The 18916-nt window shown below is 49.1% G+C and overlaps 1 protein-coding gene across 3 annotated transcripts in view; it reads right to left on the bottom strand.

Annotated features, from left to right (window-relative positions):
* MTA1 (metastasis associated 1) overlaps positions 1-16646 on the bottom strand; it is a 69266-nt gene extending 52620 nt beyond the window's left edge. For all 3 annotated transcript variants that reach the window (XR_014222300.1, XM_082234395.1, XM_082234397.1), the window contains exon 1: positions 16368-16646. Coding sequence is in view for 2 of the 3 variants with exons in the window: in XM_082234395.1 (XP_082090521.1) it covers positions 16368-16395 (28 nt within the window). In the remaining variant the exon portion in view is untranslated. The remainder of the gene's footprint in view (positions 1-16367) is intronic.
* Between the last annotated feature and the right edge of the window lie 2270 nt (positions 16647-18916).

Genomic DNA, 18916 nt, shown 5'->3' with positions numbered 1-18916 from the left:
GGGGTGATATGATATGAGGTTAAGGGGTGATATGATAGCCATGTTCAAATATATAAAAGGATGTCACATAGAGGAGGGAGAAAGGTTGTTTTCTGCTGCTCCAGAGAAGCGGACACGGAGCAATGGATCCAAACTACAAGAAAGAAGATTCCACCTAAACATTAGGAAGAACTTCCTGACAGTAAGAGCTGTTCGACAGTGGCATTTGCTGCCAAGGAGTGTGGTGGAGTCTCCTTCTTTGGAGGTCTTTAAGCAGAGGCTTGACAACCATATGTCAGGAGTGCTCTGATGGTGTTTCCTGCTTGCCAGGGGGTTGGACTCGATGGCCCTTGTGGTCTCTTCCAACTCTATGATTCTATGATTCTATGAAATGCAGGAATTCGAGCACAAAGGAAATCAGAAGACAGTGGGTAGCTGAAATTCTGTCAATTTGTTCCTGACCACACAAAACAAGTATGCCCACTGTCTCCCTTCTTATTTATCCTGGCTCTGGAACCCCTAGCAATTTGTTCCTGACCAGACCATTAGCGTGCTGTAAAGTGATTGTCCTCACAGAAAGGACTGGAGAGACACCAAAAATTTAAATCTGTCTAGTGCTGGAAAGTTAGAAAGAAATCAGGAATCATTATTCATAGATGTGGTGTTTATGGTGAGAGTATATATAGTTTTCAACTTATATGTAATGAGTGAAGTGTTCTTTTGAAACAGGAGCTGCCTGGCTGTCTCTGGGAGCAAGATAAAAGATCCACAGACATCCACATGAAATCTTGCCTTTGATGGTTAAGGTGACTTTCTGCGGAAAATGTCTAGCTGTCTGTCAACCGGTCAGCCCCACACCTGCAATATGGGGATAATAATACTGTCAGAACTGTATTACTGGTCATGGATATAAAGTTATTTAACCAAATTTATATACCACTTACTTGAGAGAAAGCCTCTAAGCAGTATACAAAGAATAATCTAAAATATTCATCACAGATACCAATAAAAACAAAATTTATTACAAATTGACATAGAACTTTATCAGAGTATTGAGTGTTGAAAATTACATGCCTTAAGTAGAACCTGGAACACCCAAAAGAGTGTATCAGGGGATGGTTAGCTGCTTGTGCTTAAAATGGTGCCCCTTCAGAGTTTGTGCGACCCCACAAACCTCTGTGTGTGACAGAGCTCCTCAGACATGTCTGCTCTAGTCACTAGTAGAGTCTGACAGTGGCTGTCTGCGGAAGCGCTTCCAGCAAAGAAGTTCCTTAACGGAAACGCGTCTCCTGGACTCACGACGTGGCAGCTTCCGGCGCAGCATGGGTCTCCCTGCCGCTGCTTCTGACACTTCCCCGCTATTTTCGCTCGAAGTGTCTCTCACCCCTTTCTCTCCCCTGCTGCTTCCTGCCTGGGCTGCTGCGTCTCTCCCAGCATTACTGAGACCCTCCTCCAGAGACCCGGCGCTCCCCCTGCTGGTCCCTGCTTTGGCTGTTGACTCTCTCCCAGTCTCTGGGAGCCTTAACACTTCCCTTTCCTCCGATGTCAGTTCCCTGACATCCACCTCCCCTCCAGGGCCCCCCTCTTCCCCGCCCCTACTTTCTCCTCTGGGCGGTGAGGAGCTGAAACCCCTAAAAGAATCCTCTTCATCTTCCGACGTCTCGAACAATTCCCTCCATCGGTCTTCGTTCCGACTCGCTGAATCCTCTTCCACCTCGGAATCAGCGAACCCCTCCAACTCTTCTTCGTCGTCGGTGGTGGCGAAGTATTCCCTCCGGAACCTCACCACTGGCTGGGGTTTTCTAGGGAATCTCTGATGGAAAGTTTCAATCAAAACCTCGTCATCTACCTCCTCTGCCCTGACCCAGGTGTTTTCCGACTCCGGCTCCCCTTCCCACATTACCAAATACTCTACTTGCTCTCCCCTCCACCTGGAATCGAGAATCTCCGCTACATGGTAGCTGTGTTCTTTTTCTTCCATAGCTGGTCCCCTATTGACCCTCCCCTCTCTGTCCCCTATATACGGTGACAGCAATGATCTGTGGAACACTGGGTGCAACTTCATGTGGTTCGGTAACCGGAGTCTGAAAGCCACTGGGTTGACCTGTTGCGTGACTTCAAATGGGCCCAGTCTTTTAGGTCTTAACTTCTTACAACCTCCTTTAAATGGTAACCCCTGGGTGGACAGCCACACCTGGTCCCCCACCCTAATGCTTTCCCCTTCCCTTCTGGTTTTGTCTGCCTGCCTCTTATATTCCTCCTTCGCCCTGTTTAAATTAAGTTGGAGCTGGCGATGGATCGCTTCCATTTCTTCAACGAACTGTTCTGCGGCAGGAACGCTCCAGTTCTCCCCCTCCCCCCCTGGGAAGGCTCGGGGATGACACCCGTGATTGGCCAAAAAAGGGCTCATCCCCGTGGACACGTTCTCTGCATTGTTATAGGCAAATTCTGCCAACGCCAGCTTCTCCACCCAATCATTCTCTCTGTCATTCACATAACACCTCAAATATTGCTGGAGGACACCATTAGCTCTTTCCGCCTGCCCATTGGTTTCTGGATGACGGGCAGTGGAAAAATTCACCTCTACATGCAATAAGCTCATGAGCTTCCTCCAGAACCTGGAAGTAAATTGTTTCCCTCGGTCCGAAACCACCCTCAAGGGGGCACCATGCAACCTAAACACATTTTCCACAAACAATTTAGCGGTTTCTTCTGCTGTGACCGCATGTGAGCAGGCTATAAAGTGGGCCATCTTGGTTAACAGGTCTACCACAACCATAATGGCTGTCTTCCCTTTGGACCTGGGCAGATCAGTCATGAAATCTATTGCCACTGCCTCCCATGGTCTTTCCGGCGTGGGTAGTGGTTCTAATAAACCTGCCGGTGCCCGCCTCTCCCCCTTGGCTCGTTGACATCGGTCACACCCTCTCACATATTCACGCACATCTTCCCTGACCTTGGGCCACCAGAATTCCCTGGTAACCAGCCACATGGTTTTGTGTTGCCCAAAATGCCCTGCTGTGGGGCTATCGTGCAGTTGCTTGAGTACCTTTTCCCTCAATTCCCCTTCAGGTATGTATAACGCTCCCTTGTAGTACAACGCCCCGTTTCTCTCCTCAAAACCCCCGGGTTTGTCTCCCTCCCTCCTGAGACCCCTGAGTTTGTCCTGGGCGTATTCATCCTGCACCGTTCCCTCTACCAGTTCCCTTTGCCCCACCAAAGCCGCCCCACACACCCAGCGGTCCTCGGGAATAACATGGGTCTCTTCGGGTGCACCCTCTCCCTCCAAATATTCAGGTTTGCATGAGAGAGCGTCCGCCCTAACGTTCTCCGGGCCTGGTACGTAACAAATCTCAAAGTTAAATTTGGAGAACTCCTGGGCCCATCTCAACTGCCTTTGGTTGAGCACTCGCGCAGTTCTCCAATACTCTAGATTCTTATGGTCCGTGCACACTTGCACCTTCTGTTGTGCACCAATTAGTAGATGCCTCCATCTCCGGAAGGCCTCATAAATCGCAAGAAGTTCCCGGTCGTACACCGTGTAGTTTCTCTCAGATTTGTTCAGCTTTCGCGAAAAGAAGGCACACGGTCGCCACTCTGACCCCTCCTTCCCCGGCTGCAGAAGCAGCACCGCCCCTATGGCTCTGTCCGAAGCGTCTGTTTCGACCCTCAGCTTTTTTTGTAAATCCACATGTAGAAGTTGTTCGTCAGAGGCGAAGGCCCTTTTCAGTTCCTCAAACGCTCGCTCCGCCTCCCCCGTCCAAACAAACTTCTTTTTGCTGCTGAGACAGTCCGTGATGGGCGCCGTCAGGTGGGCGAAGTTTCGGATGAACTTACGATAAAAGTTTCCAAACCCTAGGAACCTCTGCACATCCTTCTTGGTCTTGGGTGTTTTCCATTCCAGCACCGCTTGAACCTTGCCGGGGTCCATGGCCAACCCCTTGTCTGACAAGCGGTACCCCAGGAATTCCACCTCCTTGGTATGAAACTGACACTTTTCCAGTTTCACCCACAGTCTGTTGGCTTGCAGCCTGCTCAACACCTCTCTGACGTCTCTCACATGTTGCTCCTCATTCTCCGAATACACCAACACGTCATCTAAGAAGGCCACGCAATTCTTGTAGAGCAAAGGCCCCAGTACATGGTTCATAAAGGCTTGAAAACACGCGGAGCCTGTTTGTAATCCAAAAGGCATAACGAGATATTCAAATGCCCCCAAAGGGGTGAACATGGTGGTCTTCCATTCATCCCCTTTCCTTATACGTATCAGGTTGTACGCCCCCCTTAGGTCCAGCTTTGTAAAAATCTTTCCTTTTCGCACCCTGGTCAAAATATCATCAATCCTGGGCATAGGAAAAGCCGCCGGCTCTGTCACTGCATTTAGGGCCCGAAAGTCACATACCAGCCTCGGCTTGTCCGTGTTTTTTTTATCCACAAAAAACACTGGGCTACCCCCCGCTGCCTTGGACTCTCTGATGAAGCCTCTTTTCAGGTTCTTGTCAATGAACGCTCGCAACTCCTGCATCTCCCTGTCTGACATGGCATACAACTTGCCTACAGGAAGCTGTGCTCCAGGGAGTAAGTTGATCTGGCAATCAAAGGGCCTATGCGGGGGTAGTTGGTCAGCTTCCTTCTCGCTGAACACGTCGCTGAGATCAGCATACTGTGGTGGCACCTTCCCCTTCTCCATTACTTCAGTCCCTGCCAGGGTGGCTTGGGCCCCTGCTGACCCCTTTTCCCCCCTGCAGTGTTCTAAGCAATGTGCTGAACCGAAGGAAACCACTCTTTGATGCCAGCCCACCAGCGGATCATGTAGGGCTAGCCAGCTCATTCCCAAAATAATGGGAGCGCCTCCCAAGGTGGCCACATTAAACGCTATCAGTTCTGTGTGCCTTGCCACCCTCATTATCATTGGGACGGTCTGCAAGCTGACGCCTCCTCCCAACAGTTCCCTGCCATCAATCGTGGTCACCTGCAGGGGGTTGCTTAAAGGGATAGTCTGTATCTGGTGTTCAGCAGCAAACTCCTTGCTCATGAAATTGCAGGAGCTGCCTGAGTCCAACAGCGCCTTTATTTTTAGGGGGTGTCCATTTTGCAGCTCTAGCGACACTTCAATCACTAGAGCAGGTCGAGGAGCTTCTGGCACTGGCACTTGGGGAAGGGGCACTTTCACTGCTCTTTGGCCCGGCTGCAGTGCCCTGCTGGCAACCAGGCGTTGGCTTTTACCTGCTCCGTTTCTCCCTGCTCTTCCCCCTCAACAGCTCCCACCATCCCTTGCCATTCCTTCCTCTGGGGGCAGACTCTGGCAAAGTGGCCTGGCTGTTGGCAGAGATAGCATTTCCGGGCTCCCTTTCCCTCCTTCTTCGCCCCCTCACTGGGCTTTGAAACTGCGCGCGCGCGGGCTGTTCCGATTTCCATCGGCTCTGCCGGCGGGAAAGCTGGCTCAGGAATGTCTGGAATGCGTAACTCCTTCCAACGTTCCCCTCTCCCTTCCCGCCTCTCCAAGGCTCTTGCCTCCTGGCGCGCTCCAATGGTCAGCGCAGATTTGGTCAACTGATCCATAGACCCCGCCCTGGGGCTCCTGGCCAGCTCATCTTTCACAGCTGAAGAAAGACCTTCTTCAAATAGCATCTGAATGGGTGCCACCGATAAATCCCACCCCAATCTGTGAATCAGCATGGTAAATTCAGTCCAGTACTCACGGACAGATCTGCTTCCCTGCTTGCAAGCCATTAGCTGTCTGCGTACCAACCCTTCCTCAATATCGCTGGAAAACATGATATCCATTGCACGAAAAAATTTCAGTGTCCTTTAGGATATCGTTGTGCGTTGCCATCAGGGGTCGAACCCAGTCCCGCGCCCCCTTCTCAAGATGCCCAATTACGAACGCAACTCGCGATTCCTCATCAGGGAACTCATCAAACTGCACATTCAGGGCATATTGCATCTCAGTCCTAAAGGCATGGTAATCCTTGGGGTCCCCCCCAAACTTCTGCACCAATCCTGGTACCTTTCTGGGGAACTGAGTGGTTCTCCCCTTTTTGTCAGCATCCTGAGCCCTTCTCTCCTCGAGCCTCGCCGTCTGCAGCGCCAGTTGGACTTCCAGAGCTTGATACCTTTCCTCCAAGCTTGGACCAGCTCCAACCCCTGCGTCTCCGGTTCCGACTGGGTTGCTCATGATGCTTTCTCCTGCACAGGCAGCGTACAGAGACTGTCAGACTGCTATCAGGGGATGGTTAGCTGCTTGTGCTTAAAATGGTGCCCCTTCAGAGTTTGTGCGACCCCACAAACCTCTGTGTGTGACAGAGCTCCTCAGACATGTCTGCTCTAGTCACTAGTAGAGTCTGACAGTGGCTGTCTGCGGAAGCGCTTCCAGCAAAGAAGTTCCTTAACGGAAACGCGTCTCCTGGACTCACGACGTGGCAGCTTCCGGCGCAGCATGGGTCTCCCTGCCGCTGCTTCTGACACTTCCCCGCTATTTTCGCTCGAAGTGTCTCTCACCCCTTTCTCTCCCCTGCTGCTTCCTGCCTGGGCTGCTGCGTCTCTCCCAGCATTACTGAGACCCTCCTCCAGAGACCCGGCGCTCCCCCTGCTGGTCCCTGCTTTGGCTGTTGACTCTCTCCCAGTCTCTGGGAGCCTTAACACTTCCCTTTCCTCCGATGTCAGTTCCCTGACAGAGTGTATAAATTCTAACTACCAATTCTAAATCCACTCCCCTCTTTGTTCAAAGTATTACAGTAACCTTAGAGATCTTAGACAAAGGAACTTTATTTTACTTATCTATTTAGAGCATTTTTATCCCACTCCACATCTGAGGAGTTTCCCAGAGCATCTTACAGATTAATAAAGGAGTCCCTGCCCTCAGTCTTACAATCCAAAAGACACTACATAAAAGGAAAAAAGGATGGGGTGGGAGTAAGAAAAAAAGTAAACTCAAATACTAGTTACAGAGTTCTATATACCAGAATTCAGCTACTCTTCTACTTCCTCACTATCATCCAAAGGTCTGGGAGAGGAGGAATATTTTTGCCTGGTGTCTAAAGTTACGTAACAAAAGCACCAGATGAGCCTAGGAGACCCTAGGAGAGCTTCCATAAACAGAAAGCCACCGCAGAAAAGGCCCATTCTCATGTCCACCTTCTGGACCTCTTGTGGAGGGGGCACATAAAGAAGGGCTGCAGATGATGATCGCAGGGTCCAGTTTGGTTTATAGCAGTGCTTGAGGTATTCCAGTGCTGGGCCATTTAAGGCTTTATAGATCAAAACCAGCACTTTGAACTGGGCTTGGAATCGCAGTCAGGCCAGGTTCGGTGTTATATGCTCAAACCGTCTTGCCCTGGGAGCAACCTGGTCATTGAATTCTGCACCAGGTGAAGTTTCTGAACCATCTTCAGAGACAGTCCCACTTCTGTGTTGCAGTAATCCAGAGCATAGACAATGGAAGTTAGGTTATCCCTGTCCAGATAGAGGTGCAGCTTTGAAATCAACCAATCAAGGCCTTCTTCTTCTTCTTCTTCTTCTTCTTCTTCTTCTTCTTCCCCGCCCATCTGACTGGGTTTCCCCAGCCACTACATCTTCCAACTATATAGGAGTATGTTGTTGTTGTTTAGTCGTGTCCGACTCTTCGTGACCCCATGGACCAGAGCACACCAGGCACTTCTGTCTTCCACTGCCTCCTGCAGCTTGGTCAAACTCATGCTGGTAGCTTCAAGAACACTATCCAACCATCTCGTCCTCTGTCGTTCCCTATTCCTTGTGCCCTCCATCTTTCCCAACATTTTTTCCAGGGAGTCTTCTCTTCTCATGAGGTGGCCAAAGTATTGGAGCCTCAGCTTCAGGATCTGTTCTTCCAGTGAGCACTCAGGGCTGATTCCCTTCAGAATGGATAGGTTTGATCTTCTTGCAGTCCATGGGACTCTCAAGAGTCTCCTCCAGCACCATAATTCAAAAGCATCAATCCTTTGGCGATCAACCTTCTTTATGGTCCAGCTTTCACTTCCATACATCACTACTGGGGAAACCAGAGCTTTAAATATACGGACGTTTGTTGGCAAGGTGATGTCTCTGCTTTTTAAGATGCTGTCTAGGTTTGTCATTGCTTTTCTCTCAAGAAGCAGGCGTCTTTTAATTCCGTGGCTGCTGTCACCATCTGCAATGATCATATAGGAGTATAGCTTTGCCAAATGCTTGGAGGAAGGTAAGGCGATGGCCTTGTTCTTGTGGAACACACATCAAAAAATGCTTCATCTCAGTAACTGAACATGAGAGAAGAGACTTTTAAGTGCTTGCTCTTGCATCTGGTCTCCTCCACAAGCTGTCATTGCAGCACAAAGAAAAATGTCATCAAGAAAATCTCTGAAAGTTTGCAGGACAAAAACAGGGAGTGGAGAGATACACTGAAGCCAAGACCTTCTTGGTGGTAGCACTGCTATTGTGGTACTCACTCTACAGCAGATCTGTCAAAGCCCCCTCCCTTGTGGTTTTTAAGTATGGTCTTCAAAAGACCTTTTGACTGTCTTCTTTTTCTATTTTAAACAGCTGTTTTTACTGCAATTGTTTTCTATCCTGAATTTTTATTGCTTTGCATTGCATTTATACTAGCTTAATACTCTAAGTCACCTTGTGACGGCTTTTATCTTTGAAGACCAGGGAAGAAGCACCTGAATAAATAAAACACGCTACAATTACTCTGCAGTAAACACATTTGTCAGGGAATCCTGAACTTTATTCATCTGCTATGAAGACACAAGTGGTTTTGACAGCAATCCTAACATGCAGCAGTCCTCTTAATGGCAACAATTTACATGGGGTAATTTCACCAGTATATCATTTTATTATTATTTATTAAATTTATATATCAAGTTTCAATTGGGAATCACAGGGCGGTTTACAGTATAAACACAAAAATGTGTAACATAATAGCAAACAAAGCAATAACCCTCATACACATACACAAAATCACAAAGTTTAAAAGGCCACAGATTGTTCAATTACGTAAAGGCCTGGGAGAAGAGGAATGTTTTTGCCTCACACTTAAAAGTTTTATATATATATAATATATATATATAATATATATATGCTTTCGTAGATTTTCACGGGTACAGGAATGCAGGTTTTGGTGTCTTCGGGTGTCTTCCCGTGTAAGAGTCGGGGTGTCTGGGCAACGTTTCGACGAGGTCTCACTCGTCATCTTCAGGCTGGTGCTTTCGGCTTCTTGTTACTGGAACAGGCTGAAGTCAGGCTGTTCCAGTAACAAGAAGCCGAAGAAGCTGGAGTCAGGCTGTTCCAGTAACAAGAAGCCGAAAGCACCAGCCTGAAGATGACGAGTGAGACCTCGTCGAAACGTCGCCCAGACACCCCGACTCTTACACGGGAAGACACCCGAAGACACCAAAACCTGCATAATATATATATTATCTACCGGAAAAAAACACACACCAACCGCTACTTACATGCACAATCACACCACCACCCTGCACAAATAAACTCCGTAGCCAAGACTCTCATCTCCAGAACCAAACGCCTGGCTGACAAAGACCACTTGACAACTGAGTCACAGAATCTCTCAAATGTGTTAATCGCCAATGGATACCAGAAAAACAGGGTTACGAAGCTAATCCAAAAAGAAACACCCCCCAAAAACCAAGACACAGAAGAAAACAATGGCATGGCCCTCCTTCCTTATATCAAGGGCACTACAGACAAAATCAGCAAAATCCTCCATAAACACAATATCAAAACAGCCTTCTGCACCAACCAAAAAATAGCCAATATCCTCAGAAACCCAAAAGACAAAATCCAGCTGGAAAACCAAGGGGTCTATGAAATACCCTGCAAAGTCTGCCCAGCCACGTACATTGGACAAACAAACAGACGAATAAATGCGCGTATCGCAGAACACAAGAATGCCGTCAAAAAAGAAGAAAAAACTTCCTCTCTTTTCCAACACATGAAAGAAACAGGACACGAAATTAATTTTGCAGATTCCAAATTGCTCTTTAACATGGAACATCACCACAAGAGAATAATCATGGAAGCCATCGAGATAGAGAAACACCCTCACAACATGAACAAGCGTGACGACACGTCCCGCCTGCCAGACATCTGGAAATTAGCCCTCCCCACAAAAACCGACACCAGAACCAGAGGCACACAGAACGCCGTCACCAATCAACCACACCAGACCCAAACCCAGACCCTCTCCACAGACATATTACAGACTCCATCCAGTAGCCAAACTATAGTGGCACCTCCGGATGCTGCACCCCCCTGCAATCCCTACACAGATCTGGCTGGCACAAGGCACAAAACCACAGCTCGCCCCTATACACGAAGCCAAGCCAGAGCACAACTAAATGCAGCACAGCCATCTTCTCAGAAAAACTCTTCACAAGCTCAAGAGGTCAAGACACAAAAGCTTTAGCAACTAATCTACACTTAATGACCCACCCAGTGGTATTCAGAATATCACTCATGAAATCACTCAAGATATCCCTCAAGTAATTAAGGAACAAAAGAAGAAGAGGCACACTAATCTAGGAACTTCCTCTCTGCCCAGAACGTTGGAGGCTATACACCACACCCCTCAACAGTATTTATAGGAACTCAAACACCAGATTCTGCTCTGTTCCAGTAACAAGAAGCCGAAAGCACCAGCCTGAAGATGACGAGTGAGACCTCGTCGAAACGTCGCACAGACACCCCGACTCTTACACGGGAAGACACCCGAAGACACCAAAACCTGCATTCCTGTACCCGTGAAAATCTACGAAAGCATATATATATATATATATATATATATACACACACACACACACACACACACACACACACTGCTGTATCATAAAAAATATATCACAGCAGTTTACAACAGTATAAAAACATGAAACCAAACAATAACTTCATAAGAAGTTAAAAAGAGAAGTTTAAAAGTAAAAGAAATTAAATAGACCACGGGGGGGGGGGGTGTGCTCTTAACTGCCAGCACAGGAATGGAGGAACAGAAATGTTTTCAGCAGACATAAAGTGGCACAGAAGGTGCCCACTGAATCTATATTGGCAGGGCATTCCACAGAAATGGACCAAAGACTTGATTTCTCATTATTGTCAAATGAGCCTCACCACTTCACTCAAGATGCTCCTGCAGGTGATCTCAGTGGTCGACCTGGAATATAAAGGTTCGGGAGATCCCTAACATATTCTGGACCCAAGTTGTCCAAGGCTTTGAAAATCAAAACAAGAACCCTGAACTTGGCTTGGCAATAGATGGGCAGCCCATGAAGCTGTTTTAACAATGGTGTCACACTTTCTTGACCAAAAGTCCCAACAGCATTCTGGCTGCAGCATTCCAAACCAGACCCAAGGGCAGCCCCACATAGACATCATTACAGTAATCTAGCCTGGAGGCTACCAATGTATGAGCTACAGTGGTCAGACTATCCCTGTCCAGGAATGGCAATAGTTGGGTGAACCACAGGAAACTGGTAAAAGGTCTCCTAACCACACGGGACACTTGGGCCTTTAGGGACAAAGAAGGAGAGAAACTTCATCCAGAACAGATAACTTGCCAATTGCCCAAACATGGGAACCACCCACCCAAAGAGCCTTTCTTCCCAAAATTCAAGCACAGTTCATTGGCCCTCATCCAGTCCATCACTGCGTTCAGACACCAGCCCACAGCTTCCACAGTGTCTCCTGATTTGGGTGTTACGGAGAAGTAGAGTTGCATGTCATCAGCATACTGGTGACACCTCCCTCCAAAACTCCTAAGGATTACACCCAACAGCTTCATACAGATATTAAATAGCTCTGGAAAGAAAACAGTACCCGGCAGAACACCCACAGCACAAATGCCAGGAGGCCAAGGAACATTCACCAAGTGCACCTCTCTGGAAACCGCCTTGAAGACAGGGACAGAACCACTGTAAAACAGTGCCTCAGATATTCATCTCACTGAGTCAATGCAGGAGGATACCATGGTCGATGGTATCAAAAGTCACTGAGAGATCAAGCAGAAGTAATAGGGTCGCACTCCCCTTGTTCCTCTCACGATAAAGGTCATCCAAGGCTGTTTCAGTTCCAAAACCAGGTTTGAACCCAGATTGCCGATAATAATAATAATAATTATTATTATTATTATTTATTATTTATACCCCCGCCCATCTGGCTGGGCTTCCCCAGCCATTCTGGGAGGCTTCCAACAAAATACTAAAATAGAGTAATCCATCAAACATTAAAAGCTTCCCTAGACAGGGCTGCTTTCAGATGTCTTCTAAAAGTCTGGTAGTTGTTGTTCTCCTCTTTGACATCTGGTGGGAGGGCGTTCCACAGGGTGGGTGCCACCACCGAGAAGGCCCTCTGCCTGGCTACCTGTAACCTCACTTCTCGCAATGAGGGAACCGCCAGAAGGCCCTCGGCGCTGGACCTCAGTGTCCAGGTAGAATGATTAGGGTGGAGATAATCAGTCTCTTCCAGGAATACCTGATGTTGCTCTGCAACTACCCTCTCCACCACCTTTGCCAAGATAGGGGTGTTGGCGACTGGTCTATAGTTGTTACTCTGTTGGGTCTAGGGTGGGATAGTTGAGCAGCAATCACCAATCACCAACCTGACCCTGGGTAGCTTTAATAAACCAGATTGGACAAGGATCTAATGAGCAGGTGATCAAGCACATCACTTAAAGTATTCTGTCCACATCTTCAGCCCACATCAACTGAAATGATCACACACCAGACTTGACATTGCATTGGACATCTCAGCTGGTACTGTTACAATAGCAGCATCTAAATCACTACAGAACCGAGCAACTTTATCAGTGAAGTATTTAGCCATTCAGTTACAGCTAGTTACTGTGTGCTCCAGAGGTTCACCCCCACAGTCAGGAGTAATCAACCTCTGGACCATACAGAACAGCTCTAGTGGGTGGCTCCTAGGAGATGCAATGAAGGCAATGAAGTTGGATTTCTTCTGTCTAAGGAGGAGTGGAAGGAGTTTGCCCTCCAAACGCAAGCAAGGGGAGGAATCCACAGTGCACATAGCACATACCTGTTAATCTCCTTGACTGCTTCTTCGCAGGATCTCCACCACCCCACCCACATGTTCTCCAATGACTGCTCCTTCGCCCAAACTTCACACACACCCTACATAGTTCCATGTTTCAGACATTGTGATATATCACTAAAAAACAATGTTTGGGTGGTGATATATCGCAATGTTGAAAACCAGATATCGCCCAGCCCTCGTTCTCACCTGCAAGATATATACAGAAATAAGCCAAATGATCTGTTTCCTTGTTATAAAGAGTTTGGAAGGAGTACTCTGGAGTAGAAAAGCAGCGTAATTTCCCAAATCCTCACTTGATTTACATAATATATAAATCAAGCTGCCAGGATCTGGAGAACTAGAATATGACAAACCTAACTGTGAGCCATGCTGGTATTGAGGCAGGATATAAATGAATAAAATTAAAGAATCACAGTTCAGCAGCATTCCCACTCATACACCCTCAACAATTACCATAAAATCAACACACTTTTTTGTAATTTTATGTACACCGCTTAGAGATGCTAATGATTAAGTGGCATATAAATACTAAACAAACAAATAAATAAATGCAACACAGTGTCAGAACAGAATGAAAGCAGATAATATGAAAGGAATGAAAGAAGAAAAAAGCAGGATAAGAGTTCCAGCCCCACCTACTTTGCTTTCTCTACCTGACTGCAAAAAAGCAAGTGTCTCAACAGACCCTGGGCCATAAGGCAGATCTCAGAAGTCAATGTTCTGGCTGCATCCCAAAACAATTTCAAGTCAGGGTCTGCCTCCAGTATGTATTACAGGAAAACTCTTATGCTAACAACAGGTTGATCTCTCACACTCCTTCAAATAGATATTCTCTAACTAGGGAAATGACATTTCTGTAAAAAATCTTTTAAAACACAGTTTTTTAAAGAGAAAAAAGTATTAAATTTAACAAACAGCTAATAACAAATCAAAACAAAAGGTAAACTAACTTTTTTCTCTGAGTAGATAAATTGAAATTAATGGATCCAAATTAGTCATGGCCAATAATTTCAGTGGGTCTGCTCTCAGTAAAACTTAGCTGAATACCTTGATGTAGAAGCCAGCAGCAGTCAAAATTCTAATTTCTAAATAGGTGAGCAGCAATATGGCCAGCTTCTGGCAGGGCAATCCCTGCCTTGGTCCCACTACAAAAAAGGCCCTGGGTGTTATCTGACTAACTCACACACAGAGTAGACCTATAAAATCAATGGACTTTTGATGTGTGTAATTTAACCCTGTTTATCTACAGTGGATCTACACAGTGTGTGACTGATGCTACAATCTGAACCCCACTTACCTGGGAGAAAACCCCACTGAATTCAACAGGACTAGCTTTTGAGGAGCCTTGGTTAGGCTCCCACTGTTAGGCAGATACCCTTGTCTACAACAACCACGAATATGTGGAAAAATAAAACAGGGCTTCAACGATGCCTGGTATATTCGTGTGGGTGCGGGAAACTTGTTACTACAGTGGTGCCTCGCAAGACGAAAAGAATCCGTTCTGTGATTATCTTCGTCTAGCGGTTTTTTCGTCTTGCGAAGCAAGCCCATTGACGGATTAGCGGATTAGCGCTTTTAGCGGCTTATCTGCTGATCGGATCAGCTGATAAGTGGCTTAGCGGCTTAGAAAAAGGGGGGGAGGAAAAAAACCCAGCAGGAACTCACAAGAAATTGTCGTCTTGCGAAGTAAGCCCATAGGAAATTCGTTTTGCGAAGCACCTCCAAAACAGAAAACTCTTTCGTCGAGTTTTCCGTCTTGCGAGTTTTCCGTCTTGCGAGGCATTCGTCTTGTGAGGCATTCGTCTTGCGGGGCACCACTGTAATGTGTAGTACCCCCCCCCAGGCTGCACTTGTGTGAGCCCTTTGCTTTGTATCCCCTGCTCTGGGGGTCCTGCACAATGCTACCCCTCACCCAACCTCCTCCAAGGAGGGCAAAGGCTGCCTGCACTTCAACATCAACTTCGTTGGACCTTTACCAAAGGTGTCACGAGCTTTGAAGACACTCAAACTCAGGACGCAAGGGAGAAACATGCTAAGAGGAAAGCACGCTTGCCAAACCCACACCGTGATCAACTCCTGCCTAGAAAGCAATGTCCCCACTGTGGAAGGACGTGCGGATCCAGAACTGGCCTCCACAGTCACTTGCGGACTCATTGTTAAAACCGGGTTTATGGACGACTACGAGTGATCGCCAGAGAAGAAGCACGCCTAGGAAAGCAGGCAAGTTGGTGGGTTGGGAAGAGCAGCTGCCTCTGTCTCCCATGCCATCTCACCCTGAGCACAATACAGTGGTACCTCGGGATGCGAACGGGATCCGTTCTGGAGCCCCGTGCACATCCCAAATGGAACGTAAGAGGCGGCGTCGCGTCTGCGCGGGTCGCATTTCGTCGCTTCTGCCATGGGGTCATTTTGACCGTCTGCACATGCTCGAGTGGCAAAACCTGGAGGTAACGCACTCCGTTACTTCTGGGTCGCCGCAGGACACAACCCGAAAATACTTATCCTGAAACGTATTTAAACCACAGAGCCTAGGGCTTGTGGATCAGCAGGTCGGTGGTTCGAATCCCTGCGACGGGGTGAGCTCCCGTTGCTCGGTCCCAGCCAACCTAGCAGTTCGAAAGCGCATCAAAGTGCAAGTAGATAAATAGGTACCGCTCCGGCGGGAAGGTAAACGGCGTTTCCGTGTGCTGCTCTGGTTTCGCCAGAAGCGGCTTAGTCATTGCTGGGCACATGACCTGGAAGCTGAATGCCTGCTCCCTCGGCCAATAAAGCGAGATGAGCGCCGCAACCCCAGAGTCGGCCACGACTGGACCTAGTGGTCAGGGGTCCCTTTACCTTTACCTATGACTGTATTATGGACTGGGGGGCCTGGAGCTCTGCAAGGGCAGGTTGGCAGGCGAGGGAGCTGAGAAGGAGCCCGAAGGGATGCCTTGCAGCTTGCAGATCGCCTGCTGGCCCCTCTTCCCAGGCGATGCCCAGGGAAGACGGAGCCTGGTCTTGCTGGACCTACTCCCCGCATGTCTTCACCTTCCCTCTCTGGGCTTGACACGGGCCCTACCCAGAAAGGCAAACCAGCGCGGGCAGGCAGCGTTTCCTTCCCCGCTCGCCCCGGGGTCCCAATCCCTCGCACCGGCCAGGGGGATGCAAGCCAGGAGCCGGCGCCCCCTCTGGCTGCCTCGCCCTCTCCCTCGGTTCCCTCGCCTCGGGAAGCCTCCCGGGCGAAGGACGGGCTTCGCTGCCCCCCACCCCGCCGCCGGCCTCCCTCGAGGGCGCGCCCGCCAGGCCCCGGCGCCGCGAGGGTCGGGGGAGCAAGGCGCCGGCCTCACCTCCGACGCGGTACATGTTGGCAGCCATAGCGGCGGCGGAGCGAGGAAGGCCCGGCAGGCGCCGACGGTGATGCTGAAGCCTCCGCTGCTGCTGCCGGTGCCGCCGCTGCCTCGGCTGCTTGCGCTGCCGTCGGCGCCGGATCCTCTGGAAAATGGAGACCGGGGAAGAGGGAGGAGACCAGTCGGGAGGAGGAGGGGGAAGGGGCCTGGGAGGAGCCCGCCGACGCCGCCAGGCCCTCCCCGCCCGCCCGCCAGGCCGGCTCGGGAAGGCGCTTCGCTGCGAAGGCGCCGGGAGTGTCGCCCCGCGGGGCGCCTTCGCTTGCCCCCAGCCACCCTTGCCGTGGGAAGGGCTTCTTCCCTGGGGGAAAGGGGTCGTGGCTGGCCCCTTGCCGGGTCCCGGCCTTCTTCGGTCGAGGGTCTTCCCCGGCAAAAGGCCACTTTTGAAGGCCAAGCCTCCCCCTCTCTTCAGTTACTTATGGGGTCCTGAGGTGGGCTGAGGCCCATGGAAACCCCAGGCACAATCCCGAGGGCCTGGGCAAACGTCCTCGGAACCAGGATGTGCATTGGAAGATTGCTGGGTGCTTCCAAGATGGCCTCGCCCAGTGCTTTCTTTCTTTAAAAAATGTTTAGGGTTATTCTCATTTTCCTACCCATATTGAAATACCGCCCCTCAATGAGGCCAAACTTAGATTCACAATATGTTTAGGGGTGCGCGTAGCCCTGCGTCCCTCCAGAAAAAAAAGCATTGGCCTTACCTCTGTTTTCCAAAAACAGCCTGGATCGCGACATTTAGCCATTTGATTGTTTAATTTCTGTATTGCTTAATATGTTTAAAACATCTCTAAGTGGTGCACAAAAAAACAGACAACTTAAATATTAAAAAAATTACACTGTTATGTATTAAAAGTGTTCCATTTGGTGTCTGCATTTAGCCATCGAGCCTTGTTTCTTCAGTTGTGCTTGATTCACTGGAAAGCAGTGGGGTGCAATACATAAATGCAGTGGCGTAGCGTGGGGGGTCCCAGGGGTGCCGGCCGCACCGGGCGCAACATTTGGGGGGGCATGTTTGGCCGGCCCTCCTAGAGGAAGCAGGAACCCCACTGTCCTCGGACCTCCTCCGAAGGCTGGCGGTGGGGCGGAGAGACCTTCTCCCCGCGCCAGCCTTCGGAAGGATGCTCCGAAGCCTGGCAGTGGGGCGGAGAGACCTCCCCGCGCCAGCCTTCGGATGGCTGTCCTGAAGACTTGTGGTGGGAGCAGTGGCGTAACGTGGGGGGTGCAGGGGGGCCTCCTGCACCTGGCGCAACATCTGGGGGGGCGCGGAAGAGACTCGAGTGCTAAAATCCACGGGTTAGGGGGCGCAAATTACTTGCCTTGCCTCGGGTGCTGAGAACCCACGCTACGCCACTGCATAAATGTAAGGTGGTGAATTTGGGCTGGGGTGGGGGGAAGGATTCCATTGTCAAAGGAGCCACGGTTAGGGACCCTTAGTCTAAGAAAGGAGGTTGCTTTGTGCTGTGGGGGACCAAATAGGTGGGTGATTGAGCCCCCTCCCTCACCTGGCTAGTAGTTAGGTGGACAAAGGCCAGAGCTGAGGTGTGGATGAGCTGGGCTAAAAGCAGGAGGCAGGCAGAAGCCTGAGACGAAGAGCCATGCTTGATTTCCGCTGCAATCCGAAGCTGTGCATATACAGTGGTACCTCTGGTTGCGAACAGGATCCGTTCCGGAGCCCCGTTCACATGAGCAGAACACAACCAGTGTCTGCGTGTGTGCAGGTCGCAATTTGCCACTTCTGCACATGCAAGAGTGGCGAAACCCGGAAGTAACCCGTTCTGTTACTTCCGGGTCGCCACTGTGATAGGAATTTTATGGTCTTAGATATATGGTAATGTTCATAACTGCACATACATAGATCAACACAGGAAGACCAACCTGAAACCATTTTGATTCCTAAACTGACCAAATCCTTTCTCTGCAAGGTTAAACTGGAAAAGCCTCCCCATTGTCTCTTTCCTCACAAATCCTGTCTCAAAGATATGAATAAGGTGTGAGCCTGTGACCTGGCCCAGGAAATAAGTATTTTACCACTACAAAAGAATGGCCAGGCTCCCCAGGAAATCCAATCAAGCAACTTGCCAGACAGGAGATAAACTGTGACAGGAGAAAAACAACATTTAAATTTCTGTGATGTAGGTGGGATGTATCTGAGGGGTGGTCTTAGGTTACACCCCTTCTGTGATGTATGCATAATGTTTCTGGGGGTGGTCTTGATCTAGAGGATGGGAATTTCAAAAGTCTTTATAAGCCCTTGCACAGCAATTCTGGGGGTCCTCTTCCTCTCCTGCGTGTGAGGGGAGCACCCTGTTGCAACAGATTAATAAAGATCAAGCTTACTAGCTGCTTTGCTTCTCAATATTCTCTGGTTGACCTCTGTTATTTTCTCCTACCAATAGGGAACCTATGTAAGGACTCTATATGGGCTCTTGGATACCCCATAAGGGAAAAGGGCATATTTTTATTTACAGCACCACGGGACGCAACCTGAAAAAACG

Source organism: Podarcis vaucheri (genome assembly GCF_965113315.1).
Source record: "Podarcis vaucheri genome assembly, chromosome: 8".
NCBI classification, from domain to species: Eukaryota; Metazoa; Chordata; class Lepidosauria; order Squamata; family Lacertidae; genus Podarcis; species Podarcis vaucheri.
This window is presented reverse-complemented; position numbering and strand designations above follow the sequence as displayed.